General features: G+C 47.3%; 1 protein-coding gene across 3 annotated transcripts in view; it reads right to left on the bottom strand.

Moving 5' to 3' along the window:
- Positions 1-14,251, bottom strand: part of TBC1D9B (TBC1 domain family member 9B) — a 47,303-nt gene extending 33,052 nt beyond the window's left edge. The window contains exons 1-4 of one of the 3 annotated variants that reach the window (XM_075900527.2): positions 14,016-14,174; positions 5,999-6,109; positions 4,948-5,008; positions 824-942 (exon numbers count right to left, since the gene is read on the bottom strand). In XM_075900527.2, coding sequence (XP_075756642.2) covers positions 824-942; positions 4,948-5,008; positions 5,999-6,088 — 270 coding nt within the window. In that variant the 5' untranslated portion in view covers positions 6,089-6,109; positions 14,016-14,174. Of the gene's footprint in view, positions 1-823; positions 943-4,947; positions 5,009-5,998; positions 6,110-14,015 lie in introns of all 3 variants that reach the window. The other 2 variants (XM_075900525.2, XM_075900526.2) reach the window with 2 other exon arrangements.
- Positions 14,252-15,480: the final 1,229 nt, after the last annotated feature.

The raw sequence follows: 15,480 nt of genomic DNA, 5'->3' as shown, positions 1-15,480 counted from the left end.
CAACTTTTAATATAAAATACAAGAGAAGGTGAAGTCTCAGACAATCAAGATCCAGCTCATCTAGAGAGTTAAATAAACTATATCAACACACAAACAAAAGCATGATTTTTTGACATACTCAGGCTGTCTTTCTACTATAGTATTCCTAGCGAGAAACTGTCAGTCAAGCATTCAGAGGCCTGAATCCTTCCATCTTCTTCACTGTCTCTACTAATTGTGCAACAGCTGACTCTACCCCCATCACACCAGAGGACAAGACGACTTCAGTCAGTCTTTCCAAGAAGTATCAAAGGCCCTAACCACCTATAGCTCAAATTCTGTCTCTTTGGTAAGTACCCCATCAGTAGAGATGCTAGTGTTTGTCTGAAACAGCACAGTGGGAATTAGGATACACTGGAGATAGATTCTGGTAGGGAAAGTGCACTGTCTACAGGCTAGAATTATCTGGCAACAAATGTGGGAGTAGCCAGAGCAGTGCAATATGATCCTCTTGTTCATCTCTTTCAAAGATACGGCTCACTAGGGTAATGTCCCAGGTTTTAGTGATTTATTATAGCAGGAGAAATTATGAAAGGCTGATAGTTCTTTGAGATCCTCTGGCCTTTTCACATGATTTCTCCTGCAGTACATATTAATTCTGTGCTATCATAGCAATAACATAGTATAAATTATGTAAAGATCTGAAGCATACATATATCCAGACAAAGGTGAAGATGGACATTTCTAGGGAATTTTTTTGACCTCCAAAAAGTAAAAACAAAAAACTCAAAAAACCCCTCAACACTGCCTTTGTATGGCCTTCAGGGAAACATGTGCCTCTTACATGTATCTTGCCCTTGACAAAAGTGGTGATGTCTTCCTCATTATCGAAGATGGAGAGAGTCTGCAGCAAGTTATTCTCTAGCCATTCCCAATGTTTCGTAATCTCCTTACGAGATGAACCTAACAGAGGGGGACACAGAGGAAATAGTCAGAACACCATTCGTCTTGAAAGCTCACAGCAGAAAATCAATGAAAACATCACTGCAGACAACAGTGGATTGGGTACCTGTAACCAGACAACTACACCCATTGCTAGGGAACCATTTCTGTTGTCAGCCATGCATACTAAAGGGCAGTTTGCCTTCAAGTACAAATCCTGTTTTCCCCCAAATCACATAGCTTGCAAAGGTTTTCTTAATTCTTCAGCATTTTACACCCTGTGGAATATTAGGAAAACTTTGTGCAAAATAATTTCAGAAAAATAGGACTTGCTGGACCTCTGCAGACTGACTCCATTTTCCAATGCTGTGCGTGACTACCAAAAGAGAGCAGAAGGGCCCAAAACAAACAAACAAGGCCAATGTAAAACATTCACATTTGAAATGCTGCTGTGCTATTTGGGACGTCTGGCACAATTTATTTCAGAAGAAGCTGGTGTGTCAGTCACTTTAATGCTACACTGACAAGTTTCAAGTCTAAATACTCTCTTTCATGCTAGAGCAAATTTGGAGGCGGGAACTCTTCTACAGAAAAGGTAGTTGGCCAGTGGTATTGTTCCTTTAGTTATTTATTTACATTTTAGTAAGAGACTTCTCCTTCTCAACCCAGGGTCACCTTTTCTGCTCAATCTCGCATTCAATTCAGAACCACGAAAAAATAGAATTATGTCAAATATTCACTGTTATAAACTTCAGAGCAATATGAAAGCAGAGAAGACAATAAGAAGAGGTAAAACCTTGATATAAAAACACAGAACTTTGGTAATTAGCAGTTAAACTAAGAAACATAATAAAAAACAATTGAAAGGTGAATACATTTATATTTAACTCTAAAATGTTTGTAAGCTTCCTCCTCAATTAAATTCCAGTTAAGTTCTAAAATCCAACTTCAACAGTCTACAGGACTCATTCCCAGTTGCATACAGTATGGAAATGGGATTCCTAAAAATGTGTAGGTGAACATTTCAATTGTTTTAATGACACAGCATCCATCCTGCTAGGTAATTTCTATGCTGGAGTAGATGCCCCTGCACGATAGCTTAATGAGAAAGCTTCATGGGAAAGGTGGAAAACAAGGGACGACACAAAACTCCCTGATGCTCTTATTCTACATAAGGTTTATTTCTTACCCTGTTTAAAGGCAACCTCAGCAACAAACAAGTCACAGTTGAAAGGTCTGTAGTTGGACACCTAACCATGAAACCTACCCCTGCTTGTCTGTGGTTTCACAAACTGAAATAACCCCAAGATCTGAAACCAGAAACTAGAATCAGCATTAATTGTATCTGCCTCAGGGGACTATGAATTTTGTCTTCATTAAGTGACTGTAGAATAGAGAAATATACACAAAGTCAGAAGAAAAGAAGCTAATTTGAGTAATTGGTAAATGTTTTGATGGACTTGGAGGAAGCATGGTGTTCACAGCATGAGAATGAATCTGAAATTCTGTCCCCCCCCCCCACTCCAAGAGCTTCAGTTCTTGTTGTGTGTCATTTTTAGGGAACATGATACATAATTATTGTTTGAAAGACACTAAAGTCATGAGAATATTATTGTTCCATACATACAACTATATTACAAGAGAGTGTTTGGACTTTACAGTTAATCATTCACTAGTCAAGAAGGACAAAATTGGAGGTTGCATATACAAGGATGTTAGTGTAGAGTTGTGTAAACAATTAACCGATAAGTCTGGGGTTATCGGTTAATCCTAACGACTACATGCACTTCCCTCCCCGCTGCTGCCTCTGTATCAGAGGCAGCAAGTGGGAGGGGAGGTGGGAGCTGGTGTCCTTGGAGAGCTGGCTTTTAAGCTAGCTCCACATGAGCACTAGATCCTGCAGAGCCACCTGACCTTCTTACTCCTGCGCTGCTGCCTCTAATAGAGAGGCAGCAGTGTGCAGGGTGACGGGGACAGGCAGGAGCCGATACACACAGGAAGCTGGATTTTAAGACAGCACCCTGCATGTATCAGCTCATGTGGAGTCACCTCCCTCCATCCCCACGCTGCTACCTCTCTATTACAGGCAGCATTGTGGGGGGACATGATCAGGCGGGATGCTGGCTTGCAGTGGACAGAGGCTGCTCTGTGGGATGGCAGAGCAGCCTGTATCTGCGCAAAGCTCAGGTCCCGCAGAGACAGATGCTGCTGCCGCCCCACACTACTGTCTCTGATACAGTGCGGGGTGGCAGGAGACTTCCTGGAGCTGGCTGCTGGCCCTGCTCCTGGGGACAATTGAATAATCGTGTATCCGATAAGTTTTTTTGTATTTCAATCTCAACTGAGATTGAAAAAAAAAAAAGCACCTCATTTTTACAAATTTTAATACACATGTAATAACATATTGTCTTTTTTCATGCTTTTTTCTTACATCAGTATTACAGTCAAAAGGTCTAAGGTCTATAGAAAAACTCTGTAAATAACGGTAAGTCTTTGCTAAGGTATATATTTTAATAGTTTTATCAACAACCAAATATCTACTATATATTTTCTTTTAGCTCACAAAACTGCATCCCATAGAGGTAATTCAAGGACTGAAGTAGTTAACTAAAGCCAGGTGTATATTAGACCTGGAAGGTCAGCTTAAGGTATGCAACTCCAGCTATAAACATAGCAGAGTATGCAACTCCAGTAAATAACATAGCAGAGTCGATATATCTTAAGTTGAGCTTGATGCCGTCTTCACAGTGGGTGGTCAACGGGAACAAATATGCCCATTGGCTTCCCTTACTCCTTGCAATTGCAAGGAGTACTGGCACCCTCAGTGTTCAATGTAGTGGGCCTTTATTAGGCCTGCTAAATCAAATGCCAGAAGATTGATCTCTGGTGCGTAACTACAGACATGGCCTAAGAAACTAATTGTGATGCTGACAGACCAATTGAGGCCAGAGTGATAGGCCAATTCAGTTGTGTTTGAATATTAAAGGAGTTAAATTCATTAGCATATATTCAGGCAAAACAGAACAGAGCAGAATAACTCTGGGAATCTCTGTTTTCTCATTCAGTTATTCTATTTAGCCCTGGAAAAAAACTTTTGGAAAACTAGCAGCTTATTACATCATTGCCACCATTTGGAATTACAAACTATGGTTCACTTGCTTTAACCTGTCATTTTCCTAGCTAACAAACCTTTAGTTAGTTTACTAAAGAACTGGCTGCCACTATTGTTTTTCAAAGTACCAGCTGAACTAGGGGTACGTGATTAGGAATGCTAACATGTAGATGATTACATGATCAACTGATAAGCCTGGGTTTACTGGTTAATCCTGTTGACAAACACACATTCCCTCCCCCCCTTGCTTCTTCTGCATCAGGATTGAAAGAGGCAGTCTCAGAGGCAGCAAGAGGTGGGAGGCAGGAGCTGGTGCCTGTGGGAAGCCTGCTTAAAAGCTGGATCCACCTGCCCCCTTCCTCCCCCAAGCCCTGTGCTGCTGCCTCTTACAGAGAGGCAGCACCACGGAGGGTGAGGGAGGCAGGTGGGAGCCAATATGCACGAGGAGCCAGCTTTTGTGCCCACTCTCTGTGTGTGCCAGCTCCACGGACCTGCCTGCCCCCCTCCTGCAGCCTCCTACAGAGGAAGCAGGGGGTGGGGGAGTCGGCTTAAAAACTGGTTCCCCCCAGCACTGGCTCTGCGGTGCCAACTGCCCCATCCTGTGCGCAGCATGTGGGGGGAGGGAGCAGTGGAGGCTGCCGCCTCTGTCTGCAGCGGGCCTAGGCTTGCCGCTGACAGAGGCTGCTCCATGGGATGCTGTATCAGAGGCAGCAGTGTGGGGTGGCAGGCGGGAGCTGGTCTGTGTGAGAAGACTGTTTTTAAACTCACTCCCCTTGTGGACCGGCTCCCACCTGCCACCTTGTGCTGCTGCCTTTTTACACAATTTGCTGTCGTCACATTGCTATATAAATCCCAATTTGCATCATGAACATTCATAAAAATGCTACTCCTTCTGCTCTGAGTTTCTCACCCACCATTTTGCTTTCCTGCTTTCTTCCTGTGTCTTCTTCCCCACAAGTGGGAGTTGATGGATTTCTGTGGAAGAATGCAGCAGTTCTAAGCTTCTCCTCTCCTGTAGGCTTTAAGCAGCTCTACAGGAGAGACTGTGTGGCCATCTGGAGGAAGGAGGGGAACAGGGGCAGAAACTGATATTTGTGGGATCAGAGGGAGATTATTTTTAGACTCACGTTTTACGTCCTTACGGCAAAGATTTCCCACCATGCCCTGATCAATCTGTTTGAATACAATGTTCTTTTCATCAGTGGATAGGACTGAAAGCCTCTCAATAACCAAACTGCCCTATCAGATTTAGAAATTTTATTGGTGGTAATGTTAAAAAAATGTGCACATTTTGAGAAAAAGTTGAGAAAAAGTTTCTGTACATATGGGTATCATGCTTGGATTATCTACAAATAAAAGTTTTGCTTAAACGTCAAATTCCAGTACAGCAATGATGCTTTAGAAGGACAAGGGATGCAGATAGTAGGCGAGGCTGGAGTTCTCATTACATTTTTTTAAAGGAAAAATCATGCACTGATTAGGATGGAAAGGACTAAGCCATAGCAGTAAAATAAAGAAATAATCATGATTATTGTTTGGTCCCCTACATAACCTTCATTTCCTCATTTTTGTACAAGTTCCCATTTTGTGCTGTGCCACCAACAAACATATCAGAACACTTGAGTCATTTATAAATCCAGTTCAATTCTCCAAATTATCACCTTGCATACATACATGCATATTGCAGAGGAGGGAGAATCCACATAACTCTGAAGAAATTAAAGCTCCTGTTAAGAATTCACTGGACCTGAGATTTTGAAACTCAGCTGTTATAGCAACTCATATTGCTTGGAAGTTTGACTTAACAGCAATTAAGGTTCTTAAATTAATTCACCTGTAATCATTACAGATAGTCGTGGATACATTAGAAAGTCCCAGAAGCCATGACTCTGTTAGAGTTGTAACATGCAACGTTAGCTAACGATATGTATGCAGCCACCTGCCAGTATTCACATTACTACATACCACATGCCACTGCCCAATAGATTTGTGAGTCCAGAGTCTGGTGCAGGATCCGGTAAGGGGCAACTCTAGCACTGGAATCCAAAACCACATCAAGGGTTCCCACAAGCAGACCTAGGAAACAAAAGATGTGACGATAAACAAAGTGATAAGAAAGTTGGGATAAAGAGAAATGTACCCTCAACGGGATGTAGAAAGCAATATGCATGACCTCTTGGAATTCCCAAGGGACAGGTGAGCAATGGTGCCTCAGTCTTGAAAGAGGGTGTGGTGAACATCAGGAGCAAATAAACTATTTGTACGGGATAATTACAGGTAATTGTTAATGACTTGACAGTAAGGCTGCAATCTGAAAATCCACAGATATCTACATCCACTGATGTGGATATCCACAGCTCATTTTTGCAGATATGGACGCAGATACAAACTCTGTATTTTGAACTCTGCAAATCTGTAGATATCCGCTTTATAATCATGGGTATCCATGTTCACAGATGTGGATGCAGATGTTGCAGATATTGATACAGATGCATACAAATTTTCTATCTGCGCAGGGCTCTACTCAAGGTGACACTCTTCCTTTAAACTTTCTTGGAAGCAGATGTTTCTATGATAGTGTTTGTAATTAACACATAGGAATTTTTCTGGAGACATTCAAGTCTAAGGCCTTGTCTACTAAACTTACGTCAACACCTAAAACTTAACAAAACAAAAATTATCCAAAGGTGTTCACATTTGTTTCCACTGTCGACAGATCACATCCACATTAGGGACACCATCATCAACAGTGTGAACACTATGAGTATGTATCCTACAATACAGCATTGTGGGAAGACAGAGCTCATCCCTGTGCATCTTGGGATTTTCACCAACTTGTCTCACAGCTTCCTCAGCTGCTAGGAGCGGCACCTCAGAGTAGCTCTAGGAGCAATTTGTGCTGAGGAATGTCAAAGCAGCACAGCAGTCTGACTTCCTCCCCCTACAGAATTAGTCTGCATGCAGCTGTATTCCTGGTGCAGGGCATAATAGGAGCATTCCAATGACACAGCAGCATACTGGGCTGTCAGATACTTCCGGAAGCTTTGAAAGGGGAGGGGCGCATGTCTGCAGAAGCAGAGCATCAGGCCAGGCATTGTGGGATACTGATGGAAGCCAGTTCTCTCAATAAAACAAACAGTAGTGTCTACACTGGCTCTTTGTTAACAATAAAGGGAGGGGGAAAGAAAAAAGTCAATCTATGGGGTGGAATTTTTTTGTAGATGAAAATAGGCATTTTTCTTGACAAAAATCCCATTGCAGCATTTACATCTCACTGTTTTGTCGCCAAAAGGCAGTTTTTTAGTGTAGACTAGGTCTAAGATACTTCTCAAACGGCAAGCACTTAAACATAAGCCCACTGAAAAATGTAAATACAGTTTTTGGGGGTAGAGACCAATCCCCAACATAAAGAAAGCATTCTCATTGATGTACCTAAAGCATTATTAAAAGAACCAAATGTTATAGATCCTATGGATGTCACATTCCTATAAAATGAGAAAAGAATTTAAGGATGATTTTTTTTAAAAGAATACAATTGAGGATTTTTCTAGGCCACAGCTTCTAGTGCTACCTTTGCAAATAGCAGGTAAGATGATAAACTCAACCAGCGTAAGATCAAATAAAGAGAAACGGCTAAGCAAATGCTAGCAAAACCTGATGCTGTCATGCCTCAGTGACATTTCTAGAAGGTAAATTTGATTTAATCACTTCTTAAATTAGTCATTTAGATGGGAGTGGGGTCAGATCTGATCCTCCAACCACACAAGCAAAAATTCTTTAATAGGAACATCACAGAGTTCAGGAAAGTACTAAATATTGGAACTAAATACTGATTATACAGGGGATAGGAGCCAAACGAAACCAAAGCTTTTTGGTTTTGTGGTTGTGTTGTTTGTTAAACTGCTGCCAAATCTAAATGTTAAAGATTATCTTCTTTCTATTAAAAGATATTACTGAGGGAAGCCCAAGAACTTCCTTCTCTCCTATCACAAAGAACGAATCCTCAGGCTGTAAAGCAAAAGAAATCTTCCTTCCTTGACTTACACATTCCCAATCATGAGATTATGGATGAAAGCAAGTAGCTGAGTCAACTACCTGTTTCCCCCATCCCTCCCCATGCTGCCTCTATATCAGAGGCAGGGTGTGAGGGAGGGGGCAGGAGCCAGTGCTGGGGGGAGCCAACTTTAAAGCTGGCTCCCCCCAGGATCGTCTCTGTGGTGCCTCCTCCACCCCTGCTGCTACTGCCTCTTATCAGAGGCAGCAGCAGGAGGCGGGGAAGCTGCCATGAAGCAGCCTCTGCCCGCTGCAGGCCCAGGCTCGCCATGAGCAGAGGCTACTCCGGCAGCAACCCCTTTCGTGTGAGGGGCCCAGCAAGCTACTCCAGCAGCAGCCTCTGCCCACGGCCAGCCCAGGCCACCGTGGACAGGGGCTACTGGACCTAGCGTAAGCCAGAACGGAGCAAGCCTAGCTCAGTCCCAGCTCACGCCAGTCCGGGACTGCTGTGGTTCTGCATTTTAAAGCTGCATTTTAAAATTTAAAATGCAGAGCCACAGTGGTCCCAGCTCTGTCCTGGTTCATGCCAGTCCAGGAGTTACCCCTGCTGCGGATCTGCAGTTTAAATGTAGTAGGAGCCAGGCTGCTACTTCCCTTATCTACTAATCATGTAGTTAATACAAATTGTATTGATTACAAGATTAGTCAGTTATCAGCCTCTTAACATCCTTACATGAGATGTGGAAGGACTTTGCCATTATTCAAAAAAATCACATGCTTAGTTCCTTCCTTATTTAGAACAACATTTTAGCACAACCTTCAAGTTAAGCTGTTGCTTTAGTGTTGTCCTAAATACAATGCTTTTCTAAATTGGTAACTTTATGCTGATCAAAAAATATTTTGTGGAGTTTTCATTTCCTCCTGACTTCAGAGTGAAATTTTGAGTCAAAACAATTTATCTGCTGGATATACAAATCAGCAAATCATTTTTTGAAATTATTGAGGATAAAATAAAATTTTTATGTGGATTCAAAATATTGAATTTATCTCCACTGGTTTATTACTTACTGTATTAAATATAAGCAGTACAAGAGGTTTAAGCAGTTGTACTTTTACATTATTCATTTTTGATAGCTGCTAGTATCCCAAGTAATATATACTACAAGAATATTGGGAACCCCCCCCCCCCCAAAACACAAGACACAAAGGTCCTTTGAACACAAACTCCAAATTAGGTGTCAGTAAACTATACATTTGAAAATACAGCTAAAGAAATTGTGCTGGGTAATTTTTTAATCTGGTGGTCAGAGCTGGCCTAAGGTACGGGCCAACCGGGCTACTGCCCAGGGTGCCCCATTGTAAGGGGCACCGCGTGGGGCTGCCGGGCCGGGTGGGGGTGGCACCGCGCATGCTTTGCTCGCCCAGGGCGGCGCCATGCATGCGCCGCACACCCAGAGTGGGGCCACACGCTGAGTGCCCGGGGGTGGAGAGGGCTGCGCACCCGGGGGCGGAGCCGCGCATGCGTCGCACTCCCGGGGGCGGCGCCAAGCTCCCAGGGCACACGAACGGCTCGGGCCGGCCCTGCTGCAGGTCACTGGATACAAACTAGTTGTCACCTCACCCACTAAGAGGACATACTTGTTAAACTATTATGATAATTATTTTAAGAAATAATCATTTTTGGAAAAAAAAATCTGTAATTATTTTTTCTCTAAATCTTATCTTTAAAAAATAGTACAATTACTGATATCAGGTCTGCCTATTTTATGGATTATAGCAGTGCCTATCACCACAGAATCTATCCATTTCACAGATACATTGCCTCCGCATGGCAACGCCACTAATTAACTCCAAAGAACTTCCTGCTCTTCCAGCTTCAAAGTGATAGGAAATTTTGCTTGAGAGATATTTTAGTGTCCAAAATTAAATATTAATCATTGCCTAGAGCTGGGGGAAAATTTTCTTCCAAAACTGGTCTTTGCCAAAACCCACAGATTCAGATTGACTAAACACTTTGCAAATGTGTATCAATTCACCAAAATGTTTTGGTCAGGCGAATAGTGAGAGGAATCAGAACAAAAAACCAAAATGCTTTGTTTTAACTTTTTAAAAATGAAACATTTCAATTCAAAACTTTGTTTAAATTTTAATTCAATTTTATTTAAAACAGGTTAAAAAACTGAACAGATTCAGGTTAAATGTTTTGTACATCCCAAAAGAATTCCAGAAAGCCTTTGACAAGGTCCCTCATCAAAGGCTCTTTCGTAAATTAAGTTGTCATGGGATAAGAGGGAAGATCCTTTCATGGATTGAGAACTGGTTAAAAGAGAGGAAACAAAGGGTACGAATAAATGGTAAATTTTCAGAATGGAGAGGGGTAACTAGTGGTGTTCCCCAAGGGTCAGTCCTAGGACCAATCCTATTCAACTTATTCATAAATGATCTGGAGAAAGGGGTAAACAGTGAGGTGGTAAAGTTTGCAGATGATGCTAAACTGCTCAAGGTAGTTCAGACCAAAGCAGACTGTGAAGAACTTAAAAAAGATCTCACAAAACTAAGTGATTGAGCAATAAAATGGCAAATGAAATTTAATGTGGATAAATGTAAAGTAATACACATAGGAAAAAATAACCCCAACCATATATATAATATGATGGGTGCTAATTTCGCTACAACTAATCAGGAAAGAGATCTTGGAGTCATCACGGATAGTTCTCTGAAGACATCCATGCAGCGTGTAGCAGCAGTCAAAAAAGCAAACAGGATGCTAGGAATCATTAAAAAAGGGATAGAGAATAAGATGGAGAGCATCTTACTGCCCTTATATAAATTTATGGTACGCACACATCTTGACTACTGCGTACAGATCTGATCTCCTCATCTCAAAAAAGATATATTGGCATTAGAAAAGGTTCAGAGAAGGGCAACTAAAATGATTAGGGGTCCGGAATGGGTCCCATCTGAAGAGAGATTAAAGAGACTTGGACTTTTCAGCTTGGAAAAGAGGAGACTAAGGGGGAATATAATAGAGGTATATAAAGTCATGAGTGGTGTGGAGAAAGTGAATAAGGAAAAGTTATTTACTTGTTCCCATAATATAAGAACCAAGGGCCATCAAATGAAACTAATGGGCAGCAGGTATAAAACAAATAAAAGGAAGTTCTTCTTCACACAGCACATAGTCAATCTGTGGAACTCCTTGCTTGAGGAGGCTGTGAAGGCTAGGACTATAACAGGGTTTAAAAGAGAACTAGATAAATTCATGGAGGTTAGTTCCATAAATGGCTATTAGCCAGTATGGGTAAGGAATGGTGTCCCTAGCTTCTGTTTGTCAGAGGGTGGAAATGGATGGCAGGAGAAAGATCACTTGATAATTACCTCTTCGATTCACTCCTTCTGGGACACCTGGCATTGGCCACTGTCAGAAGACAGGATACTGGCTAGAGGGACCTTTGGTCTGACCCAGTATGGCCATCTTATGTTCGTATGTTCTTAAAGAAAAATCTTTTGATTTTTGTTTTACCAAAAGTTCTTGTTCAGGGTTAACCCAAACAATATCCTCTCCCCCCCCCCCCCCCTCCATGTGTTGGTATGGCCAACAAATTGAAGTGGTAGTTATTTTTTGTTTTAATGGCACCACATTTCTAGATGTTATATTATGTATGCACATTAGTAGATAAATGTAACTTATACATTTTGCAATATTTACATAGTGTAGCAGGGTGTTGCCCTGCACTGGCCCTTTAAGGGGTTGGGAGACCTGGAGTTGGGGAGGCCCAACTGGAGCTTATAAGAGCAGCTCCTGGGAAGAGGAGAGGGTTCTGCCTGTCTGCCGCCCCAGAGCCACAGGCTTTGGGCCCAGCGAACCCAGACTACCCGGGCTGAGGCCCAGTGCTGCATGGAGGCAGTCATAAAGGGCGGGGGCTTGCACGGAGGCAGCCCTAAAAGGCCGGGCTGCAGGGAGGCACCCATGGCTCACACAGAGGCAGTTATGGTAGGCTGGGGGCACCAGAGCCAGGGAAGCCCTAGGCCAGAAGGCACAAAGGCAGAGGTGCAGGAGGGAACCCGGCAGACTGAGAAACTGGGTGTTCCAGGAAGGAGCTGAGTGTTCCTGGGAAGAGCTAGGGGTCTCTGGGAGTAGGGAGGACCCTGGGTGTACCAGAAGAACAGTGACTCCCCCCGGAAGAGGGCATGGACGAAAAGCGGAGCGGTCACTGCCAAAGGGCAGTGACCTAAAGAGAACACCTCACTCAAAGGGGGCGTGTCAGAGAAGTGGGTGACTTCCCCACAAGCCACCCTGAGGAAGTCATCCGGGCAAAAAAGTGAGAAGCTCTGCGAAAAGTGAGTGAATCTGCTACAATAGCTAATTCTGCATATCACATAATGAAAGTATACTATTGAGGGATGCTCTGAAAATGATTGCAAATCCTGGTTATCGATATCAGTTAAACCCTATATGATCACATCCATCACTACATTTTTTTTTACTCAAATGAGGCACACACAAATAAAATGAATAATTCTAACTAACCGGCAAACAGCTTCAATTTTGCAAGTGTAACAAAATATTCATAACTATAAAGTCTAAAAACAACTGTATTCATCACAAAACTTTCTCAGATGTGCACTTAAGAGCTATAATACCTCTGACTCCTGTAAAGATTGCCAATCATACAAATCTGCAAAACGGAAGATCCTTCAGCAAGTCATGACTATATGAGTATTATACAAACAACCATCTTTTACCATGGAGAAAAATTCCATCTACTTCTGTTCTTGGTTTGTTTTTTTTTAAATACTGTGGTAGTTTCTAGAAGACGGGTCATGACCCAAGACCCATTGCACTAGGCACTGTATAAACTGAACAAAAGGAGGGTCCCTGCCCCAAAGAGCTCCTAATAGAAGTATCAGGTCAGAAACAATGTGGGGCTACAGCCAAGGCAACAGAAAGAAACAATGAGGCAGGACAGGCAGAGGTCACAGCAAGCCAGTGGCCTAACCTTTGTCAAGTTGTTTTGTAGGCCGTACTGCAAAAGAAAGTTTTAAGGTGGAATACGGTGGGTGGGAATGAAACAGCTTTGCAGATCTCCGCAGGGGTCACCTCCCACACAAAAGAGAGAGAAAACTACAAGGTGTCTGTTTGGAAATGTAACAAGCCTGTGATCCATCTGGCTTGGCCTCTCTACCCCACTAATGGGGGATGGGAGCCAGCCCCTTGTACACACTGGGGAGCACCTCACAGCTCAAGGCAGGTCAGGGTTTGCATTAGGGATGTAATAGTGTAATTGATTAACCCATTCACCGATAAGCAAAAGCCTATAGGTTGATGCTGTAGACTACACGTATCTCTTCTCCCCCCACCTCCCTGCTCTGCCAGTACATTTTTTTTTTAGCAGGCCAGCCAGCAGCGCAAGTCCAGGACCGATCCCAGTTGCGGCTCTGCATTTAAAGTGTATTAGGAATCGGGCGGGCGGGCAGCCTGGCTCAGTTCTGGCTGGCGCGGGGTCCTCCCCCCAGACGGAGGCCGCTGCCATCCCACGCTGTGCAGCACGGGGGGACAGGCCGCCAGCCCGGGAGGGGAGCTCCCCTCATGGACCAGCTCCCACCTCACACCCCACAGTGCTGCCTCTGGATCGGAGGCAGCAGCCAAGGGGGCTCCGGGGGAGCAGAGCTGGACCGAGCCATAAGGCGCCTGATTGACATGGGAGGGGGCGCCAACCTGTGGGGGGGAGGGGCCTGACTGAAGTGCTAAGGGGTGCGCTGGGGGCGAGCCCCCCCCCTCCGCCTCCGGGCCTGGGGATGGAGGCGCCGCTGCCGGCCCCGCCCGGGACTAACCGACGCAAACCGATGAGGTTTTGACTGGTCCTGAGGTAACATCCCGTTGGCACCGCGCGCGGCAGCCAGAGCCGGGCCCTGAGGGGCAGGACAAGGCAGAGGCCCCCCCCCGCCGGCCCGCCCCCCCGGCCCTGCCCGCGCCCCGGCCCCTCACCCGTCAGGCCGCCCCCCTTGCCGTGGCCTCGCCGCCGCTGCAGGAGGAAGAAGGGGTTGGCCCGCTCGGTGACCCAGAGCGCGCCGGCCAGCAGCACCTCCTCGGGGCTCAGCCACATGGCGCCGGCTCGGCTGGGCCGGGCGGCTTCGGGCCGGGCCGCGCGGGCGAGTGACGGGGCCCAGCCGACTCAGCTCAGCCCGGGGAGCCGACGGGGCGGCGCCCTCTGGCGGCCCGGCCGGCTCATGGCGGCGCGCAACGGCCGCCGCCTCCCGGGGGGGACTGGGCGGGAGCTGCCGCCTCAGCGCCACGGCCAGGCCCGAGCCCCAGGGAGCGACTCCCCCGCGCTTCAGAGCCCCCCTCCCTGGGGGACAGACCCCCCCCGAGAACGGCCCGCCCTGTGCCCCAGAGCCCCCCTCCCTGGGGGACAGACCCCCCCCGGAACGGCCCGCCCTGTGCCCCAGAGCCCCCCCTCCCCTGGGGGACAGACCCCCCCCCCGAGAACGGCCCGCCCTGTGCCCCAGAGCCCCCCTCCCTGGGGGACAGACCCCCCCCGGAACGGCCCGCCCTGGAGCCCCCCCTCCCCTGGGGGACAGACCCCCCCCGAGAACGGCCCGCCCTGTGCCCCAGAGCCCCCCTCCCCTGGGGGACAGACCCCCCCCGAGAACGGCCCGCCCTGACCCCCCCCCTCCCCTGGGGGACAGACCCCCCCCGAGAACGGCCCGCCCTGTGCCCCAGAGCCCCCCCCCCTGGGGGACAGACCCCCCCCCCCAGGAGAACGGCCCGCCCTGTGCCCCAGAGCCCCCCTCCCCTGGGGGACAGACCCCCCCCAAGAACGGCCCGCCCTGTGCCCCAGAGCCCCCTCCCCTGGGGGACAGACCCCCCCCGAGAACGGCCCGCCCTGTGCCCCAGAGCCCCCCTCCCCTGGGGGACAGACCCCCCCCCGAGAACGGCCCGCCCTGTGCCCCAGAGCCCCCCCTCCCCTGGGGGACAGACCCCCCCCCCGAGAACGGCCCGCCCTGTGCCCCAGAGCCCCCCTCCCCTGGGGGACAGAGCCCCCCTCCCCCCCCCCCCCGAGAACGGCCCGCCCTGTGCCCCAGAGCCCCCCTGCCCCCTGGGGGACAGACCCCCCCCGAGAACGGCCCGCCCTGTGCCCCCCTCCCCCCCCCCAGAGCCCTGCCTCCCCCCAGACCCCCCCCCCACCCTGGGGTCCCCTGGGGGACAGACCCCCCCCCCGAGAACGGCCCGCCCTGTACCCCAGAGCCCCCCCTCCGCTGGGGGACAGAACCCCCCCCCCCGAGAACGGCCCGCCCTGTGCCCCAGAGCCCCCTCTCCCCTGGGGGACAGACCCCCCCCGGAACGGCCCGCCCTGTGCCCCAGAGCCCCCCTCTCCTGGGGGACAGACCCCTCCCCCGAGAACGGCCCGCCCTGACCCCAGAGCCCCCGCTCCCCTGGGGGACAGACCCCC

The sequence above is a fragment of the Pelodiscus sinensis genome, chromosome 16 (genome assembly GCF_052426305.1).
Source record: "Pelodiscus sinensis isolate ZL-2025 chromosome 16, ASM5242630v1, whole genome shotgun sequence".
Lineage (NCBI taxonomy): Eukaryota > Metazoa > Chordata > Testudines > Trionychidae > Pelodiscus > Pelodiscus sinensis.
The sequence above is the reverse complement of the archived record's forward strand: the minus strand, read 5'-3'. Positions and strand labels throughout refer to the sequence as shown.